This window comes from Saccostrea cucullata, unplaced genomic scaffold (genome assembly GCF_032062105.1).
Source record: "Saccostrea cucullata isolate Sc308-1 unplaced genomic scaffold, CSIRO_AGI_Scuc_v1 ctg1931, whole genome shotgun sequence".
NCBI classification, from domain to species: Eukaryota; Metazoa; Mollusca; class Bivalvia; order Ostreida; family Ostreidae; genus Saccostrea; species Saccostrea cuccullata.
In genome coordinates this window covers 19,706-41,845 of record NW_026937627.1, presented here as the reverse complement: position 1 = coordinate 41,845, position 22,140 = coordinate 19,706, and the positions used below count along the sequence as shown (strand labels likewise).

Here is a 22,140-nt window from a genome sequence, read left to right as displayed (position 1 = left end):
GTTTTGGAAAAAAAATTAACATCGGACAATTATTTTGAAAACAAAGATAGTTACCTCTAAAATTCTGCCATATATTAAATTTTTGTATTTGCCTTATACCAAGAGAAAAACTAATTTTCAAGCGTATTTTCCACCATTGATCATTTCACACACATACATCCAATACTCGATGATAACAAAGCATTTTGCTTTATCCAAGAAAAACTGTCGACACCACAACATCCCGTGGCGTCCTTGCTTTTTTCTTTTTAATCCACTTGAGTATGAGATCCATGGTTGGTACTTTTTAACCAGTCGTGTACAACTGCCTCTGGTAAGTTATATCGTAATTTATCAGGTAATTCACAGGAATCGGAGAAAATAAGTAACACACTGTTTGGAGACATGTTCTCCATCTGAATACACTGTAGAACCGTATCGAGGTGAATGCCTAGAAAAGCTTCTTCTTTCAAATATGAAGATGTAACGAAAAAAATCAAGTTTTCACATTGTTTGATAATGTCGCTTTGAATGTCAAATTCAGATTTGCCACTTTTGTTTATGTTACATTCCTCGAAAATAAATCCTGTCGTGATATTTTTCTCTCTCAAAGGAAGAACAAGGCTATTGTAGACAAGTTCTTTATCACTGTCACCAGAAACTACGTAGCACGAGTATTCCTTACCAAATTCAACAATATTGCTCTCCGACTTCTCCAGAATTGGTTTTCCTAAAGAGAAACTTCTTATTGGCAGAATTACAAAGCGTGTGTATATATGCCATATTTTTGATAACACATATTTTAGAGAAATACTTATAAGAAGGAGGACTGAAACTTCAATGATAAGAAGAAATGCTAGTATCCCTTTATGGGTGTTTTCAAACCATGTATATTCCATATTGAAATCTTGAATTTTTCGTATGATCTTCTCTTTGTCTGCCTTTGTTGTGTTGTCCATTTTAAAGAAATAAGGTTGGTCGGGCAAAACAATCAGAGTGTCAGGATGTTTAACTTCAATAAAGATGTCAGCTCGAGATTTTTTGTCGTATATTCGACGCAAATACACAACTCTGTGAACTCCAAAGAACCCATCAACTGCACATCCAAGGAAGTGTGTTTGGTAGGATTCAAAACGGTTGAGTAAAATATCCGAAGATGAAGAGAACTCGGGAATAGTAAACCAATTCATTAACTTTCCATACAAAATATATAGATACGAAAATGCTGAACACCTCCCATTTTTTCCATTCGAATAAAGGGCACCATTAACATAATAATACTGAAAGATGTCACGTCGTTCACTCTTAAAAGACATTGGACTCCATTCAAGGTTAACAACACTACCTGGTGTCGCATATACAAAATATTTGTTTCCTCTATATTTTTTTATGTGGTACTGGCCAATGAGATATTCAGACGCCTTAATGAATGTACTTGCTTTGTTGTTCTGATAATAAAGCGACTCAATGGAAAAATCTTCAAAATAAATAGAACAGCTATATTTCCCAAAGTCTGATTTTTTTCTGGCATCAAATTGAAGGGAACTTTTCACAGACATCTTATCGTCTTGAACCCTCTGGAAGTCTGTTGTTATTTTGCTTTGGCTATTGATTGAAGATACATTTCTTCCCCTTGAAGTCCAGAAAACGCGTCCTAAGTTACATGTATTTCCATTCAATAAAGCATTACAGTGAAGGGTGATACTTTCTCCAGTACTTATAACATGTACTTCACGATGATATGGGAGCCTTTGTTCATTTCCTTCCTTTATTTGTGTTAGTTTATATTTACTTTTATAGAAGTACTTTTTCTCCCCCGTATTCAGGAAAAGATTTTGATCCAAATGTAGAAAATTATAAATAACGTTCATCTTACTTACGTTAAGCTCAGATGAATTTCCTGGTAATTGCTTGTGATCAACATGAGACCATTTTGTGAAGAAGTTCCCATTACTTTCTTTCATGACGTCTAAAAGATCCTCAGAAGTTGAGCAAATATTGTATACAACGTTAAAAACAATAATAGCATGAACTATCGTGGTTAATATATATAACAGCAGTCTCCATAGTTTGTATCTTCGAGCTATTGATATCATGAAAGCACAAATAAAACGCACAACTGATAGAATAATTATATAAAGATTTTTCCATTGCATATGTAGCATGGCGTCATCTTGTATTTCGCCGTTCATGTTTACATATCTTATGACGACTGGAATTAGGCAGACCATGGTATGGTAAATCAAGTGAGGACGGTAGCATCCTATTTGAAGTCTTGAAACTTGTCTAGCGATAGGGTCCACTAATAACGAAATTATTATAATGGACAAAAAACAGTACACAGATAACAAATACAACCCATATGCTCTGTAAGCGCGTACGGGTACTGTTGTTTTTCCATAGAATGAATTTTCATGGGTGGTGTCTGTGTATGAAGGTTCGTCCAAATATCCATAGACATTGAAAGCAAATGGAGACAGGATAATGAAAGATAAATATATTACTCCGTGTAGAAAATCTATCCTTTTCATTTTGTAACTGCAAAGAAAAAAGGTGTTTTTTTTTTCAATTGTGCAGTGTCAAATTGAATTCTTTGAAAATAAATCATACAATTGTATAACTCCTTTCCCCATCCAATTTATTAAAATTTCAAATAAGTTTGAGACAAAGAAAATACAGTAAGTATCAATCTTTTGGTCCATTGCATACGTAACCTTACACCAGGTAATACCTTGATCAGCATTGCCAAAACATAAATAAAAAGTTTTACAGATTGAATCTGCGTAACCGGCAATTTATCTCATCATTTTAATTTTGAAAAACTATTTTTGCATTGTGTTAACGATTTGAACAAACTTCAAATCTGATCCTTAAATGCTGGGTTTGTATAAATCGAAAAAAAAAAATTCTGGAAAACTTCATTAAGAAAAAAAAACTATTCATTTTTTTTAAGTCACGAAAATGAAACTTTGCTATAAAATTGTTAAATGTTTTTCAACACCAAGAATGAAGTTGTCACTTTGGCAATTTGATGAACATGATTGATGAAGAAGTGAATCTCTAAGACCCTTTTCCTCTGACGTATTTTGACTCGGAGTTATTCCCCTTAGCCGCCATCTGGGCAAAGTAGTGAATTTTCCTCTTTAAGCGTACAATTTTAAGCATGCATGCAAGAAATATATGGGAGAGAATATTTGCAATCTTAAAATTTTGAATTTATAGGGGCTTTAAAAATGTATATTAATAAGAAAAATAGTGTTTTCCTTACCCCAGTAACCAGTATATAAATTGAAGCTTGTTGAATTATGAAGGGATCTTAGAATGTTGACCAACAATATGGTGGCCCACGGGGAATAACTCTTGTTTAAATCACTTCAATAGAAAACACCCTATTAAGCACTTCAACTAAAAACTTATAACCGTCTAGATAGAGAATTTGAATAAAAAATGACGCATACAATTTCTTCAATCCATGGAGTGTAACAAGCCACGGATAGGCATGTGTATGGCACGCCAAATTCACAAAAATGAGCTAAACATTGTTACACAGTAGGTTTATCGACTGTAAACTATAGTTTAAAAACCGTAAACTGTAGTTAACAATTCGTTAACTATAGTTAACTATAGTTTTCATCTGTAAACTACAGTATATCTAACGGTTGTAAACCATAGTTTACGAATGCTAATCTAAGTTTATCTGTCTGTATTAAAAATTAATGATAGATTTTGTTGATAAACATAGATTGACGTCTGTAAACTATAATTTACAATCGTGAACTATAGTTAAGAGTTGTTTATCATAGTTTTATCAATCGTGAAACTATATTTATCAGATCGTTAACTATAGAGTTGTAAACCATATTTTACAGATCATGAAAATGTATTTATCAGATAATATTTCCATTTCTAATTTCTCTCTCTGTGATAACTCTTTGAAAGTTAGCGGAGTTAATTTCTTGATAATTCTACCGGAATGTAAATTAGGCAGGTCAATAGGTCAGGAGCTAAGGAGGCCTTATATGAATGAAAATCTCGTACACATCTGTCTCCGAGTCTGATGCTAAGGAGGCCAAATATGCATGAAAATCATATGCATGCGGCTGCCATTGTGTTTGACGTTAGTGGGCGAGGAGACTATTGAAATTGGGATGGGAATCCTCGTGTAATTTAAATCTATGTCTGCATTTTAAAGTCTAAATCTACATTTTTATTTCACAATAAAATGGAAATATAAGGAATCACTGTCTAGTTAGTATAGTATGCCAGGGACATCAACAATAGTGGGAAACATGGGATAATTAATGCATTCGCCCGTTATGCAAATTATCCCATGTTTCCCACTATTGTTGATGCCCTGGCATACTATACTAACTAGACAATGATTCCTTAAATCTATGTTTTGCAATCGCAAATGATTGTTTTCAGTGTTAATTAAGTACAGTTTACGGTTGTGAAACATAGATTATCGCGTTAACTATAGTTTACTGATGTTAAATATAGATTAACGTTGTTAACTAATAGTTTACACTCCGTAAACTATAGTTTACAACCGATAAACCTAGTTTATCGACAGTGAAACTATGTTTATCTCATGTGATCTATTTTTCTGTACACTTCAAACGGTCTATTGAGTTTATGATTTTCTTGGTGAGCGTGTGCTTGTTTAATAAACCTGGAATTACAATTGTTTTAAAAATATATGTCAATATACTTGAGTCATTTACATACCCGGTATTATTTTGGATAATATTCAGACTGGTTCTTGTAGCAAATGAACACAGTGATGAAGCGTTACAGTGAATTTGTATCATTTTGCGATCGATTTTCCGTGGCAAGTTTATAAAATATAAAAACGTTTGTTGCTGTTAATGATTGAAAACTGTCTGTTTCCCAATTCAAACTCCGCACCAGAAGTAACCCTTGACTTGGCCTTGGGAACACCGCGTATAACCCTACATATGGGGGCGCGGATTTTGAAGCGGAATTTGCAAGGTAAGTTGACCTGATTAGCTTTCCTACAGTATTGAGATGAAAGTGTTCATGTATGAACTTACGGCGGAACACAGTGATATCTCAGCTTACTGTTACTGGTTTCACTTCTGCAATATCTGGTAAGAGCATGAGGAAACGCAGATTTGATAGTTTCTTGGTAAAAATTCGTGCCTTATTTATCCTTCAACTTCATCTGGCTTATGTGAGTGACTTCTAGATAAATATTGCTCCAGACACTCCAATGTTTCCGACAATTGCCCCTCTAATAACGGGGACAGACTTCAATTTCAGTGTGTGGCACTCAGGGGTACAAATTTAAGTGGAGGCCGGAGAAAGGAATAAATCTCCAACTAATAGAAATGAATTGTTTCTACAAAAATTATATTGATTATGCATGAAATGAATTGCTACAATCAATTTATTAACTCTTTCATAAACCCTCTTCCTTGAATAAGTGTGCTTTAATGCATATTTACACTGTTTAATAGACATCTATTTGTACATTTCGATATATACTAATATATATATATATATATCTTTCATCTACAGTTAATAGACACTTGAGCAGTAGTTTATACTACATTTAGAACTGATTAAGAATTTCAAATATGTGTGTTCAGTGAAGTTAAATATGCTGACTATTGAAAGGAAAGGAGATGGGCGAACAATTAAGCGTTCAGAATGACCATAGTTTCAGACACTGAGTATTTATAAAAATCATATTCAATTCGTGTAAATAGTATTAAGACTCATTTTAGAGCAATTTTTTTTTATTATTGAATAAATGATAAATAAAACTTTTCTGAGGAAAATGCTCACGAAAAAAATATCCCTGTTATTGTAAATGATATTCGTGGGGTTCGAACTCCCTAGCAATAAAAATCCTGCATATGAGTATCACTATCAACTGAGAACTCGCTACACAACTCCTGATGAAAAATGGCATTTAAATCATGTTTGTGATATGACCCTTAACGAACTTGAAGTATTTCTCGGAAAAAATCGAATTTTGTGTCATAAAAATGTACTTTAAAGGATATTGGGTCTTTGCTCCATTTTTTTCTAACCAAAAACTTTAAATTTTACGCAAACTTTCTTTAGAAAAATGGATAGAAGGCCCACTCCTATCTAAAAATTGTGTTTTTAATATTTCACCTTCATATTAGTCGCAACAAAGGCATTTAGCTCGCCATATTTGACCATCTAGAAGTATATCAACAAATGACAAAGTTTAGATTAAGTAAAACATGGATCTGCTGTGTAAGAAACTGGAAAACTAAGTAATTTGAATGAAACACACGGAGAAAACTACCAGTATAGTATTTAAGATCAAAAGTCCATAAAACAACACAAAACAGGAGCAGAGCAAACACGGACCTCCGAAACATCAGAGGTGGGATCAGGTGCCATGGAGGAGTAAGCATCCCCTGCCCACCGGTCACACCCGCCCTTTGCTCCTCGTCATGATCGGTACATAACGGAAAAACCCATCGTCCATTCAGTGTATAAATAATGGACTAACATATGTATGAAAAGCGTCAGTCAGCATTTGACTCAATGATAAATTGTATTTGCTGACAAGTTAATTGTATCGACTATAGAACCTCCGAAATGATGACTTTAAACGAGACTGCTAATATTCTTGTTTCATCAACTTGTTTTTCAATGATTTACCTCGTTTAGAAATTGCTCATAGGTAGAGCATGCACTGGAGTATTGAATCAACTGAGATACATACATGCCGTATGCAGGTGATGAAGGTATATTGCTGTATAAGTAAGGGAAGTTGACGATAGAAAAGTTGACGTCATCACGTTTATCATAGAGCTTGGTTGTTAGATTACCATTAACGTCTTTTTCAAGTAAAATATCCAAATATGAAACATATGTGTCAGACTCTGTGGTATCTTTTTTCTCAAGCTCTCCAGGATATATCGTATCGACATAAGAATGGAAATTACAATTGTTAATTGACAATACGTCGTCCATATATCTAAATGTTGAGTAGAAGGTCACAGCAAGTGTCTTCTCCTTTTCGCGCATAGGATTTTGCACAAATTCTTCTTCATATGAATACAAAAATAGATCTGCTAATAACGGGGCGCAATTGGTACCCATGGGAATTCCAATAGATTGTTGGTCTCCAAAAACATCATAAACATTGTCAATCAGTAGCTCAAGCATCTTTTTGATGTCGACTTCAGAGTACTATTGTGTACAATCAGAAAGATTTTTAACATGATAATTTTTTTTAAATGACCAATGACAAAGTAAGTAAATTTCGCGGGGAATGACTGTGTATAAAGTTGAAAAGTCGAAAGTTTTGCTGTTGATTTTGGTAAAATCTTGTGATTTCAAATTTTCCAAAAGTGTTCCTTGGAATTTTCAATATCCACATCTGATTTACACCACTTCTTGAATATATTGTTGCACAGTACTCTTGAAGTTCCTCCTTGACTACAGCTTTAATTAAGCTTTCTCAATTTTTTTTTCAAATTTATTTTTTTTTTACCTTAGAATGGAAAGTGAACTATAGACCACAGTTTCTTTGACCACTTCTTCCTTGGGTCTTATTTTTTTCAAATTTCAATTATAACCAGGTCTAAACAATCAAAACAGAGCAGATATTGATTTAATGATGACGTTTACTCAGGTTTCAGAAAACAAAAAGAAAATTTTATAAAGTATAATATGATTATGTTAAATCAAAAATGGGTCTATATGGATAAAATAATCATAGAAGTTTTCACTCAATATCAATTTAAAAATTTAATATTTTATTATTCGAACAAAATAAACAGGAACAAAAATCAACGCATGGTTATGCAGAGGAAATTCAGACTAAATTTTTCATTTTTGTCACATTTATTATTTCCTGCAATATTAATTACAATGTAAAGGTTACATGTATTTTTAAACATCATTTTGCAAATATTATATGTGTTTAATCTCAAAAAATTATTTCAAATAATTGAATGCTATGCAATAAAGAAATTCAAAAATATGTACATAAACCATTCCAGACAATATATCTCAATAATTTGATCACTGACCCCATATAATATCATTACCATGCGAATCAGAGCAACAAAAGTAATATGAGGCTATGAATAATTTAGAGTTCTTATTCAGATTTTTTTTAAATATTCGATTAAAATGGGGGGAAAATATAAATATGACAGAGGAAATCCGGACTGTAATAATCATAAAATTTATGGTCCAAACTCCAAGGGCGTATTTGATTTGTCAACTCTAGTGTCGAGTCGGGTTGATATCGAGCATGTGCACAAACGAACACAGTCTCTTTTAAATCAAACGGCAAGAACTCAACTCGAGTGCATTGAAAATGTCCAGACATTGTTTTCCCTATGTTTTATTGATGATATTTTTGGAAAGCAAGGAAAAGGGTGATATTGGGGAAAACGACTAATATTTATTGATTATTTTCTTCTGACTAAAATCCACGAATAACAGATGTAATGTGGCAAAAATTGGTACATTTGTGAGTGAAACAATATTTCTCATCCCCCCTCTTCTGAAGTATTAGCTAATATCCTAATTTACAAATTAAAATGATAATTTATTTCTAAAATCTTAACCAAACATCTGCCTCGCCCACTTTTCCTCCCTTGTCAATGTTGGCAGCCATCTTTGTTCTTGTTCACTCTTGTAAAATTGGAGAGTATGTTCATGTGTCGTGTTCGAGGTGTTTGATTTAGAAATCCGACTCTAGAGTTGCAGCTCGTGTTTAAATCAAACACGCCCTAATCGTTTCTTTATATGAAGCAGTGCTGTTCCATTGCTATGATATTTCATTATTTAAAGAGTTTTGTTGCTTGTAATATTTTGTGAGTAAAGAAAAAAATTGGTCATAGTCTAAAAAATTTAGGTATTTTCCGAGAAATACTAGCTGAGGGGCCACTAACATGGAAAGTAGGTCATTGACCTAGTTATTTGATATTGAAATTTTAATACAAGAATCATAGTTGTACAATGTGCAAGAGATGGTTTTTCGTTCTTATCGCTGGAATTTTTAGTCATCTGAGTAAAGGTATACCTAAGAATTACGATCGAAATGCAATGAATAAAAATTATTCCTTTCCCCGGCCGCCATTAAAATTTTTATCAATGAGTGCCACACACTGAAATTGAAGTATGTCCCCTTTATTTGAGGTGGAAACATTAGAGTGTTTGGAGCAAAATCATATCTAGAAGTCCCTCACATAAGCCAGATGAAGTTGAAGAATATATTAAGCACGAATTTTCACCAAGAAACGGTCAAATTTCCGTTCCCGCATACTCTTACCAGATATTGCAAAAGTCGAGCTGGGAAACGAGTAACAGTAAGCTGGGACATCACTGTGTTCCGTCGTAAGTTAATATAGGATAATTTTCATCTCAAGCACTGTAATAAAGCTATAAATCAGGCCAACTTACCTTGCACATTCCACTTCAAAATCCGTGCCCCTGAATGTCACCATTCCGCACCCCCATATGTTGGGTGTGGGAAGATGATCATAACTATGTGTAACGTAATAATTAGCAGGGCGTATATCAAACTACTGAAGTAATTATTACTCACCAATAATTATACACTGCATAATAGAACACGAGGTATATGAAAATGATATATCATATTTATCTTTGCAGATACCGACTGGTTTACTTTCCACTCTACTTTTCCTTTCGCTTTCTTGGTATGAAAAGGGAGGGCATACATGACAAAATGCTTTACTATGTCCGTGTTCTGAAGTTCATATTAAACAAAGCTGCCTGGGCTGCATTTCCTCATTGACATTATTTAACAATATGATTCATTGTTCACTTGTTAACTATTACTATGCTCCTTTTCAAACCGACAGAATTTTATATATTTTTAAGAAATAAATAATATTAATAAAGATATATCTCACTATTTAATCATGATATATGGGTATTCTTTTTAGAGAAGTGAAGAGGATTTCGCCTACTTAGGCGAAAGCCTCTCCACTTCTCTAAAGAGAATAAATATTATATATTGGGTATATCCCGCCAATTGTTTAACAAAGTATGGGAGGACATGTCTCATTGACAAATTGAAATGACCGTGGAATTTTTCTCATTTCATCAAATTAATCCCAACGAAAGAAAATATCCTATTTGACACTTTTTCAGAGAAATGCGTCAGTACGGGATTTTACCCATTTTAAAATCACATTCTCTTAAAAGATTTGTAACTTGCATGTCAACATAATTATTTTGCATGTTGACATTTTTTTTCTTGCATGTTTACATAATTTATCTTGCTTGTAGGGGGCAGAAATATGCCACCATACGATATAGAAAAATAGTTCAATCATGATTTTTAGATTTATTCACATGAATTTATGATTAAAGTTAACTGCAAAAATCAAATTCATGAAAATGGACAGCACACTTTTATGGCACGCCAAATTCACAAAAATGAGCTAAACATAATTTCACAGTTGATAAACTAAGTTTATCGATTGTAAACTATAGTTTACAGACCGGTAACTATAGTTAACAATTCGTTAACTAATAGTTTTCATCTGTAAAACTTTATTTAACGGTCGTTAACTATAGTTTACGAATGCTAATCTAAGTTTATCTGTGTGTAACAAAGCGTTAACAATAGATTTTGTTGATAAACATAGATTCACATTTGTAAGCTATAGTTTACAATCGTAAACTATAGTTAAGAGTTGTTAATCATAGTTTCATAAATCGAGAAACTATATTTATCAGATCGATAACTATAGTTAACGGTTTGTAAACTATAGTTTACAAATCGTGAAACTGTATTTATCAGATAATCTATGTTTTGCAATCGCAAATGATTGTTTTCGGTGTTAAGTATAGTTTACGGTTGTGAAACATAGATTTTCGCGTTAACTATGGTTTACAGATGTAAAATATAGACAGTCCGTAAACAACCCAGCTTATCGACTGTGAAACTATTTTTAGCTCATTTTTGTGAATTTGGCGTGCCATACACTTCTGATTCACTCTGATTTCTGTTTATGCACCACGCGGAAATAATTATAATATGTCAATGACCGTGATGTAATGGATAAAAGTGATATCTGAGATACCATTATTTGTTCTTCCTGATGTAACGTTTCATCAAAGAAAACTGTTCCATGTAATGCTTATTTAAACCAAGAAACTGAACAGCAGAAAATATAAAGAGTAATATATAGTTCTACAACATCAAAGAAACTGCATAAAAGTTTTATCATAAATCGTCTTTATGAGGTGTTCGGAGATCTTGAACAAATACCGGGGTACCTATCTCTCCATAATAAAAAGCTTCTTTATATCAAGTTTCACTCGATTTTTTGGAATTTGCAATGCAGAAAGATTGCAGACTGGTTATAAAACGGTAAAATCTTAAAACGTGTTATGAAAGGGATGTAAAAATTTCTCTAACTTTGTTCAGGGATATCAAAGCATCACATTCACAGTTCATTATGTAGAGAGTGAGTTTTTTTTTCGAAAAGAACTGTCCTATTAGCTAATCAAGAGCTTGTTTTGAGTACGTTCATTTTTTTTTAAAGTAGGCATGCTACTTGCTGATAAGTTGATGTTACAAAGATTTCAGTTCGTTTATTATCTTCACCTTTAACATTTGTACATCATATCATTTTCTCAAACTTCATCCTCGTATAACTGTCTATTTTCTTCGGATGGAATGTCCTATCAAACTTCTTTAAGGATAAAGAAATAAACCAAAATCATCACTTATAAGTTGTAAGGTTTTGTTAAGATTTAGCAGAACATCTGCCTTATCTTTGATTAAAATAAAAAAAATAATAATGTATTTTTAACAAAGCTTAGTTTGTAATGAAAAAGCACAGTGAGTACAAATTCTTGTCTTGACTTGCTTTTTCCAATTCCTTCTATTGCGCAGAAGCGACAAAATGGGCGATACCCTCATTTCACTCTTCACAGTTGACATCTATATCTCAAAATGAACGAAGCGTTTTCTATCGTAGGACTTGTAACATTTTTATTTGGGGTAAGTTTGCATGTTCATAAAATTCATTGAAAATTATATTTAAATGATTCAAAATTAAAATAAATACTACTGAAATTAATATATATCATTTAGACTACTTTGATGTATCCCTAATACATATTTTAACAGATTAATAGAAGAAAGTACATATATTTGAAAGACAGTTGTCGTAGAGTTGTGTGATAGTTAAGGATCAATTATAACATGAAAACTTTTTGTAGTTCAGATAATGTCTGAACCCAAATTAAAATTTTAACTAGTAATAAATTGTAAAAGTAATCAAATTGGAAGACTCGATTTCTCAACACATCAAATATTTTTGGTACTTTCTTCACAAATTTTAAATTCTATATGAAATGAAATGTTCATATAGAACCGGTCGCAAATTAGGTGAAAAAAAAAGTTGAATGCAAAACTAAACTTATTTTAATATAATTTTTGTTTGATCTTATTAAGACACCTGGAGCACTTAATTATATTTTTGAAAAGACATTTGTTTCAAGGTGTCAACCCTTTTACTGGGGGAAAATCGGCAGCGCAGGAAATCGCTCTTTCTACCTATTATACAGTGTAGCCACCTTCCGTCTCCCAGGAAAATTTTATTAATCATTAAATCTGGTGAAATCTGGAGAAAAGCCTACTCTCGAATTATTTTTCTTCGGGATACTTTCTAAAGTGGAATCCTACTTTAGAGTACGTTTTTGGGGGGAGATTTCAGAGGAAAAATCTTACTTTACTAGAACAGTGTAGTGTTGTATGATTATTCCCATAACAACATGTACCCTTGGCAACTGTACTCAAGAGAAGGATTTCACCTGGGGGAAATCTCACATAGTATCCGAAATTTCCCTTCTTTCTCTCACAGAATAGAATATTCTTCGCCTGTGACTTTTCCCCTACAGGGTTACACTTTCATTGTGGTCCCGTCCTTCCTTAATTTGTACAAACTTGAATCAACACTACCCGAGGATGCTTCCATATAAATACATGTATGACCAATGATTTTGCTGTTCTTGAGAAGATTTTTAAAGATTTTTCATATACACTTCTATGTAAAACTTGATTGTCAATTGCGGCTCCATCATACCCTAGGGTCGTTTTTTGAACAAACTTAATTCTACACCACGTACCTGAGTATGCTTCCATATAAATATGGCCAATCATTGCTTTCTTTGCTGTTCTGGAAACAAGACTTCTGATGATTTTTCCAATACATGTATATTCTTATGAAGTACTTTGATCGCCCATTGAACAAACTTGAATCTACACCACCTGAGATTCAATAAATAATGTCATTAGCTCGATGACATACAACATAGAAGTCATATGGCATTCAGCTTGCCTTTCTCTCATTGTTGAATCTTTAATGAATTGATAACAGTTTATGTGACCACTTTTCATCGCATTATTTCATTGTGGGAAGCTGGAAAACAAGGGCTATTCGAGACACTGCATTAAAAATGAATGGTCAAGAATCAGTAAACAATAGTGAAATTAAACGCTTCATTAAAGCAACTCTAAAACTTTTAGATATCCCAAAAATATATTTTAAAATGGGAAATTTACAGCAACCAATGGCTGTTTTATAGACACGTGAACAAGTAGATTTTAATCAACAAAAATCATATAATGGGCATCAAAAATGGGTACCGTCCTTGGCAATTTTGGCTACCAACAACCATTGTAGATTCGCGAAAATTCAACAAATTATCAATGATTATGTTTCATCGACTTTAAGACACATAGAAAAATTGATAAAAATCACTTTGGGGGTAAGTCATACTGTTTTAAAGAAACATTTGATAGTAAAAAAGTTTAAATGCTCAAAGGTCACCCTATATTTTGAAAAATGAGTGAAAAGGACAGCGTGTAGGAATATCTAAACAATTGTTTTAAAAAAATCAAAAATTGTACTTATCCACGTTTGTCTGAAATTCAAACAGATAATGGTACTTGAATCCATTTTGCTTTGAACCCTCAAAACAAATTTACAATAAGATGCACTTGACAAACCTGCAAACGCCTAAGAAGAGCAAAGAACTGCAAGAGCACAAAAACAGTTTTATATGCTATTTTCTTAAATATCAGCGGTCTTGTTGTTCAAATTCATATTCGGGGAGGAAGTTCAATTTCTGGAAGAGTCTAGAAAACAATTTTTTTGCAAAAATATTGAAAGGTTTATGAGAGGAAAGAAACAGAATGAGGAATTCAATACATTAAATTTCTTCATGACAGCGTCCAAACACACAGGCCGTGAAGAGTAAAGGAGTTTTGGGGATAAACAGAAAGTTAATGTTTTGTCACACCAAAAAAATTTGCCAGATCTTTCAACCTTTGACTTGTTTCATTTCCCAAACTTAGAAAAACATCTATCAGAAAGAAAAAACAAGTACAGCAAATCATAGGATCTGCCATATTCCAGTATAGGAAGGGTCATACTCAAAAATGTGTTCTAAAAACAATTCGAAATTAAATGAAAATGCTATGGACATGTGTTTTAATTCAAAGAGAATATTTTAGTTAAATCATTGGGACTAAATCATTGAGGAGCGTTTTTTGTTTCTTTCCGAGCCCCAATGACATTACATGTAGTTATTGAACGCCCCTCGTAAATATGACCGATCATTGCTTTGCTGTATTTTGAAGATAATTCCTCTTTTTTCTATGTAAAACTTTATTCGTCCATTATGGCCCCCACCTATACCCCTGGGCGTTATGATTTGAACAAATTTAAATCTACATTCCTGACAACGATTTCTTATGAGTTTCAACTTTCCTGACCCATTGGTTCTTGAGAAGAAGATTTTTCAATGATGCCAATAAATTTTCGAGGAAGTGGCTCTGCGTTTGTCCTTCACCCAAGGATACTCTGTGCCAAGTTTTGTTGAAATCGTCCCAGTAGTTCTGGAGAAGAAGATAAAAATGTGAAAAAGTTTACAACAAAAATGACAACGACGACAGACAACGGACAAATTTCGAATCAAAATGCTCACTTGTGCCTTTGGCTCAGGTGAGCTAATAAATATATAACTCAATAAACTTGAGTAAGCGTAGAAATGTTGATGTCCCTCCCTCAATTTTTGTTATGTTTTCTAGAAAATGCTTGCAATTTTCTTACAATAAGGTGGTAGTTGGTACCGGGCAGTTTGTGGTGAGACTTCACTCGTACGATAACCCTACAGGAACAGACTTCAATGGGTCTTGCTGTGATTCAGATGTGTTAAGATGTCAACTGGACAAATGTGATTTAAAGATTGACATATGCGTAGGGTGAGTTAAATTATAGAAAAGGGAACTTTACATTTATGGTATGATGTCTTATGTTACTCTCTTGTTTACAAATAGATCAAATGAAATCAAGATTTGTTGTCAAATATCATTTATAGAAAATGGTAGTTGTGAAATTTATAAATGGCAGTTGTGAAATTTATACTATGGTACAGTTCTATTTGAATATGTATACACAATCATAATCCAGCAGCGTTCACATATTTCATCTATAGTCTAAAAATTGTTTTAGTTAGAATTCAACAATTTCTAATCAAGTCTTTATCGCTTTTTTAATTTTTCATTGAATTGAAAACCATAGGTGAAACATCAAAGACATGAATTTTAGGCATATTTGATACATTTATAACTTTTTAAAAATAAGATGCTGTAAGAACAATACCGGTATAGATTTGCATTTTCGAAACGTGCATAAACGAACACTTCAAGACGGATTTGGCTGTGTACAAGAGGTATCGCTGAACGAGACATTAACATCATTGATTTTTTTTGTCAAGATTTAAACATAGTTTGCTCACAGGGGCATCTTATCCACTTTGTTCTCTACTTCACATATAAAAATACACACCTCTAGATCTGTATTTTTATATGTGAAGCAGAGAACAAAGTGGATAAGATGCCCCTGTGGTTGGATCTATGAATTGATAATTGTTTTATTTTTGAAGGAGAAATCGTGGAGGATTTGACTGCACATATGGAACAAAACAGGTTATCCCTGAGCCAAACTACAACAACATTTACTTCAATGAGAGTCAGAAACTCATATTTCCCATCACAACCAGTCTGAAGGTATATTTTTCCATGTTATGAAAATGAACTGCTCAGAGATCGGAAAGAGAATAAAATATTTTGATTAGAGTTTTGCATTTTTTTTATTGTTTGACATTCAGTGTATTGTGAAAAACAAATCTTGTAGTAATATAAAAGACATTGACTTTTGATTTAGATCTCACAGGCATACAACCACTATCTAAGATGAAAGTTATTCAATGAAATGTTGATTGACTTTTTTTCATACTGATTGTTAGAACATTATTTACAAATCGAGTTGTCCATGGATTCTTCCGTTGTTTTTTTCCGAACATGACAAGGAGCACACGACGAGTGTGACCGGTCGGCAGGGGATGCTCACTCCTCCATGGCACCTGATCTTTATGCAAACATTTATTTGCATTCGAAACATTATTGTTCAGTTTAACAAAAGATAGTTTGACTTTAGAATTTATTTTAACGTATAAATGCTTTAGGGATTTGTTTTGTTATTTCTATTTTGGTTTGATGTTTATACATCGTTCTTACAGGATCCCTTGTTTATAAAAGTGAATGTGACAGACCAGGACACAGGAGGGGCCTCAGTATTGGTTGATACTTTCCATTTTGTATTCAACACTGCTGCCTTCTATAACTCCACAGTGATAGAGTACCAGGATTATCTATTCAATGGAGACAGACCACAACTAAGATCCAAGTTTGTATTATAGGGTTATCATTCCGATGACCCTACCGAGCGATATGATTTGATTATTTAGGTTTTAATGGGTCTAATACGTTCTAAATTTTTAATAAATAATTTCATTTTGTGTGAAAAATAAACACATCTTACCTAGATGCCACTTCAATTCGTTGATTAAGCTCTGTGAATTTCACTTGACGACTTTTTTACAACGAGGCATACTAGTATACGTAATACAAACTCAGCGTCCAATAAAAAGTCAAGATATTGAACGCTAAAATTCTCTAGATTTTTGGTAGTATTTTATTAGAGACTATTTATTAGCTATATAATAATATAGTACATGTATATGTACTTGATTCTTTGAATAAGTACCCAGTTAGCCACAAACAAAGAACAAATTGCTATGTTGCCGTCTACATTATAATTTTATTTGTAAAATATTAATTATATAGTTAAATAGGTTTTCAAAGCAATTCTACGAGTAAAACATGATATTAACAAACAAAACAAATTATTAGAAAACAAAGGCCTATAAAACATCGGAGTAAACCCGCCGTTGCTCCTGAGCATGATGAGCAGTAAAAAGGAAAAATCCGTCTAGACAACTTAGTGTTTGAAAAATGGCCTTACAAATGAATTGAGAATCAAACCTAACAAAAACTTACTAAATCTAATAAGCTATATTGAATACTTTGATTTACTGTAGAACTTTATTATTGGACTTAAATTAAAATTTAGAGCCTTAATATTTTTTAAACTTAATTCCAATAATGTAATGTTTTGAACAAAAAATCTCATTAAAATTAGAAACTCACTTGTAGGAATTAAAAAATTAAAATATATCTATCTGAAATTCATAGTAAAATACTTTGATTTAGTACAGTGAAAAATTTTGATTTTTACATAGTTAACTCTAGTACTTTTTCGCTGCCGAAACGCCAGACAACATTCGATAGATTGTTTTAGTTTACACTACTATCATAATGGTATCGAGTTATTTGCAAAACTTGAAAGCTCTGGTGGTATCCTGGTATCATCCACTTATTTATCAATAACTTCTTCATTTTCGGAATTTTCCGAATATTTTTGTACAGTGCTCCTGAATAGGCGGATTATTGTACAAATTACATGAGTAATTTTGAATAAATCTGTGTATATGGTAAAAAAATTAGATTTAGATTTGACAGTCTTGCACCGCACATTTCTTGGCTTTAGGTTGAATTTGAGCGTGTCGTCATACTGTGACCAGAACTACTATGGACCAGACTGTGACATTAATTGTGTTGCTGAGGATTATGGCTGTAGTGGCCATTATAAATGTGGAGTCAGCGGAGAGAAGATCTGTCATGCCGGGTGGACAGGGAAAGACTGTGACGTGCAGATCCCCGGGGGTGTGGGAGACTGCGGATTTTATAAAGGTCAGTGTTCATGTGCTTCTAACAGCTTTTTTCACTCTCTACTCTGTAGTTACAAATTTATATTTTAGTGAAAGATGGCAACTTGTACTACATCGGAGTCAAATTAGTATATATATATCTCGAATAACTATGAAGTCATTTGATTCACACATATAGAAAAATCAATAAAACATTTTGTATCAACATCAGCTCTAGCTAGACGAATAGAGGGACATTAGGTCAGCTAGTCAGCTTATTTTTTGCTATGTACAAAATAATGGAGTAACAATGACTGTGAAAAAGGTCAGTCAACATTTGATTCAATGATAGATTGTATTTGCTGACAATGTCATTGTATCGACCGTAGAACTTACGAAAGGATGACTTTATACGAGACTGCTAATATTTCTGTTTCATCAACTTGTTTGTCAGTATTCTACCTCGATCATTTTTGCGCTTCGAATCAACTGACTCAGAGATATATAAAAACCGAATACAGGTGAAGAATGTATATATATTTTTTAAATCACCAATCAAAAACATAGAGTACTTAAATGCATAAATATAATTTCCAAGGTTATCAACAATCAAAAAACATTTACGACATAGCTTATTGTTACTGTTAATTAAACTATATGTGTCTGTGTAAAGTGTTAACAGACAAAAAATGATTGATTGATTGATTTTAAAAGCTGTTTGATAAAAAAAAAAAACTCACACGTGATATAAAATAAAGAATATCCTTATTACTCACATGTAAAGCAATGAATTTGATGCACACTGTACTAAGTAGTTAATATCGAATTTTACATCATAAAGGTTTCCTAAATGTATTTTAAAGATGTGGGGAAAATTCCTTTCTTTCACAGATTCCACAGAACTTTTGCCAAGCTTGTGGGGAGGTGTTTATACCTGCCCTGATCGACCCTCGGAGAAGATTCAAATGAATGTGACCCCAAGAAATAAAGATGAAATATTAACCTCAGCTGTGTTGACTTTTGATGGAATCACTGTCACAGCCACTGGGAGCTATGGTTATAGAACACTGCTCATACAAGGCAAACCGAATCAAAAGAATATAACTGATGTAACACTCCATGGTATACAGCAACCTACAAATTTGTCCTCAATGGCAGGAGAATTGACATTTAATGGAGATAGAACATGTACTGTAGCCTTAAATTTACAAAAATGTGAGTCAGTTAACTAAAATATTTCACTTTATACAATTTCTTATTTTTAGAAATGTATTTAGTATCTCTTTTTAAAAACAGTTTTAAGTATAAACTCTTTTGTAAAAGATTGTTTTGAAATCATATGCATAGTTCATATGACTTAAATATGAGCATGTGTATTCAGTTTAACTTTTTTATAATGTTTCCAGAATAAACAGACACAAAATGATCGATTGATTGTTAATTTTTTAACGTACCTCTTGAGAATTTTTTACTCATATAGAGACACCACCACTTACCAGTGGAGAACTGTAAATTTTTTGTCCTATGCTGGGCACTCTGGGCCATCGATCGGGGAAGGGTCTTTTTCGTGCCAGCATGTACCTACTGCGACACAGGGCCTGTTTATACGATCTCATCCGAAGGACCGGTCTCCACGTCCCACAGTGGGATTCGAACCCACGACGAGAGGATCAACTCTTTACTTCACGACTCTATAGCAGACGCTCTAACCACTGCACAACAGACACACAATGATTGGCAACTTCTGTCTGTCTTTGTTGTGAGTTGCCCTGGCATCTGGAACATCTTTTTTGAAAACACATGCCTCAACATATAATTGAATATTATATTTCAGCTTATTTAAACCAGTGTGGATCTGGAACCTGTGTGAGGTTTGGTCAACGGAAGAATGAGTTCTACTGCTGTTGTGATGGTAAAGGTAAAACAAAAACTAGTGCTAATTGTAACAGGAACCGTTACAGATGTTCCCCAAACGCTCCCCAACTCCCTTTTGGTGCCATATTCCCTGTAAGCTTCATTAAATAAGACAAACTCTGTGCATTTTTTACTTTAACAACGTTTTCCCAAAAGGAATACTTATTATATTCATATTTTAGCATTGCACCCAAGCGCATGTACGTGAATGCATGTGCGTTATGACCATATCATCTTGTCTACACTATCTGAATGCTTTAATATACTATATATTAAAGCATTCAGTCCAAAAGAAATAAAAATCACTCATTCAAGTGTATTTTTAATTATACTCGTTCTAAATGCACGCACGTGCGTGCACGTGCATGATGACCATACCTTCTTGTAGGAGTCCTTTACATCTATCTCTGTTCTAAATCCCATCCGGATTGGTTGAAAAACAAGAGAGTTATAGCCATTTCAAGTTTCAGCCAATCAGATTGCAGCACACGTGCATACGTGTGATTTCATGAAAATTTTTCTATACCATATTGTAGGTTATCCTAATGCATGACTATATTTTATATTTCAAAGAATTTCGTCAAAAAACAAAGGATATATAGCCATTTAAAGTTTCAGCCAATCAGATTACAGCACGCGCACATGCGCATGCTTTCATGAAAATTCTTTTATATCATGCTGTAGATATTCATAATGTAGGACTATGTTCAAAATTTCAAAGGATTATGACAAGAAACAAGAAAGATATTGAGACTTTAGTTTCAGCCAATCAGAGCGAAGCGCACGTGCATGCGCGTGAGATCTTGCTATTTTGACCATGCTATCTTGTCTATACTTCTAATGTATCCTTACATTATGAGTTTCAAAAAATTTCATCAAAAAATAGAAAAGTTACTACAATATCCATTATATTGGTCATTTCACGTGTTGCACGTGCACGCTCTTGCAAGCACGTGCGCGCAAAATGACCTTGATTCCGCAAATCTACATAACATGTCTACTGACCCTAAAAAGGTTTTACCTACATCGGACGAACAGTTTTCAAGATCACTCACGGACAAAAAAGTACCCAGGAAGAAGAAGAAGAAGAAGAAGAAAAATAATAATAACTAGACTCTTGTTGCCATGGCAACAAAAAAGTCTTCCGTTCCTGTATGATACCGTTTGCATTGTTTTTTGTATGTAGAGAAACGTGTACATTATTTAATAAATTTAACATTGTAAGAAACTAAGTATGTCATTTCGGTACTTGCAGTCCTTTGATTTTTACTGCAAAAATGAATGCATCTGTTGTTCTTCTGCATGCTATTTTTTTGGTTAAGAAGCATATTTTAACTGTCTTTAAATTAAAAAAATAAATGCGGAGTATCTAGAAGACAACGTCTCAGAACTTGCGGTACTTTGATTTTCACTACAAAAATGAAAGTATTCACCATCCTTGATGAATACACATGACAAATTATAATACGTGTTTATATGAATTGGATTAATTTTTGCATTCAAAGAAAGATTTACATGTATATATAAGTCAAAGTAAAATAATATAGTTAATATCCTTTCAGTACTTGTGGTACTATGATTTTTATTGACTGACAAAAATAAGCTTCCATAGGCAACTTATTGTATGCATTGATGTTTATGTGTAGGAAAACATGCCTGTTTATACTACATACATGTACATGTACACTTTAGTGAGAAAAAGGTTGGTATCTAAATCAGTCCTCTCAGTACTTTAGGTACTTTGATTTTCATTGCAATTATGTTATCTTAATCCTAATATAAATGAGTCTGTATGTTTTGATTTTTGTATGCAGAAAAACATGTAAACGTAACCTTCGTGTAATTAAAAGTAAGAAATGCCCCTTTAGTACTTTCAGTACTTTGATTTTATAAATGCAAAACGAAAGTAGCTGAAATCTACAAAACGTGTGATCTGATTTCAAAACAAATTATATATTTGGCTATTGTGGACATATCTCTATTATACCTAGAAATATCTTGAAAAAATTATTTAAAACAAAAAAGTCAAAAATTGACCGAAACACAAATTCACTTCCGGTTCGGACAGGAAGTAACGGAAACACACAAAAACTACGTCAAAACAAAGAGAATGTGATG

The 22,140-nt window shown here is 33.1% G+C and overlaps 2 protein-coding genes across 2 annotated transcripts; one reads left to right on the top strand and one right to left on the bottom strand.

The window, feature by feature from the left end:
* Positions 1 to 248: 248 nt before the first annotated feature.
* LOC134248518 (uncharacterized) lies at positions 249 to 9,655 on the bottom strand. Its single transcript, XM_062730912.1, has 2 exons — positions 9,554 to 9,655; positions 249 to 2,517 (listed from the first exon to the last, which is right to left on the bottom strand). Exon 2 carries the CDS (start codon positions 2,508 to 2,510, stop codon positions 249 to 251), a length of 2,262 nt encoding a protein of 753 aa, XP_062586896.1. The 5' UTR covers positions 2,511 to 2,517; positions 9,554 to 9,655.
* Positions 5,099 to 21,865, top strand: LOC134248517 (delta-like protein D). Its single transcript, XM_062730911.1, has 8 exons — positions 5,099 to 5,173; positions 15,114 to 15,259; positions 15,943 to 16,066; positions 16,579 to 16,745; positions 17,949 to 18,151; positions 19,000 to 19,323; positions 19,943 to 20,026; positions 21,837 to 21,865. Exons 1-8 carry the CDS (start codon positions 5,099 to 5,101, stop codon positions 21,863 to 21,865), a joined length of 1,152 nt encoding a protein of 383 aa, XP_062586895.1.
* The last annotated feature ends 275 nt before the right edge of the window (positions 21,866 to 22,140 follow it).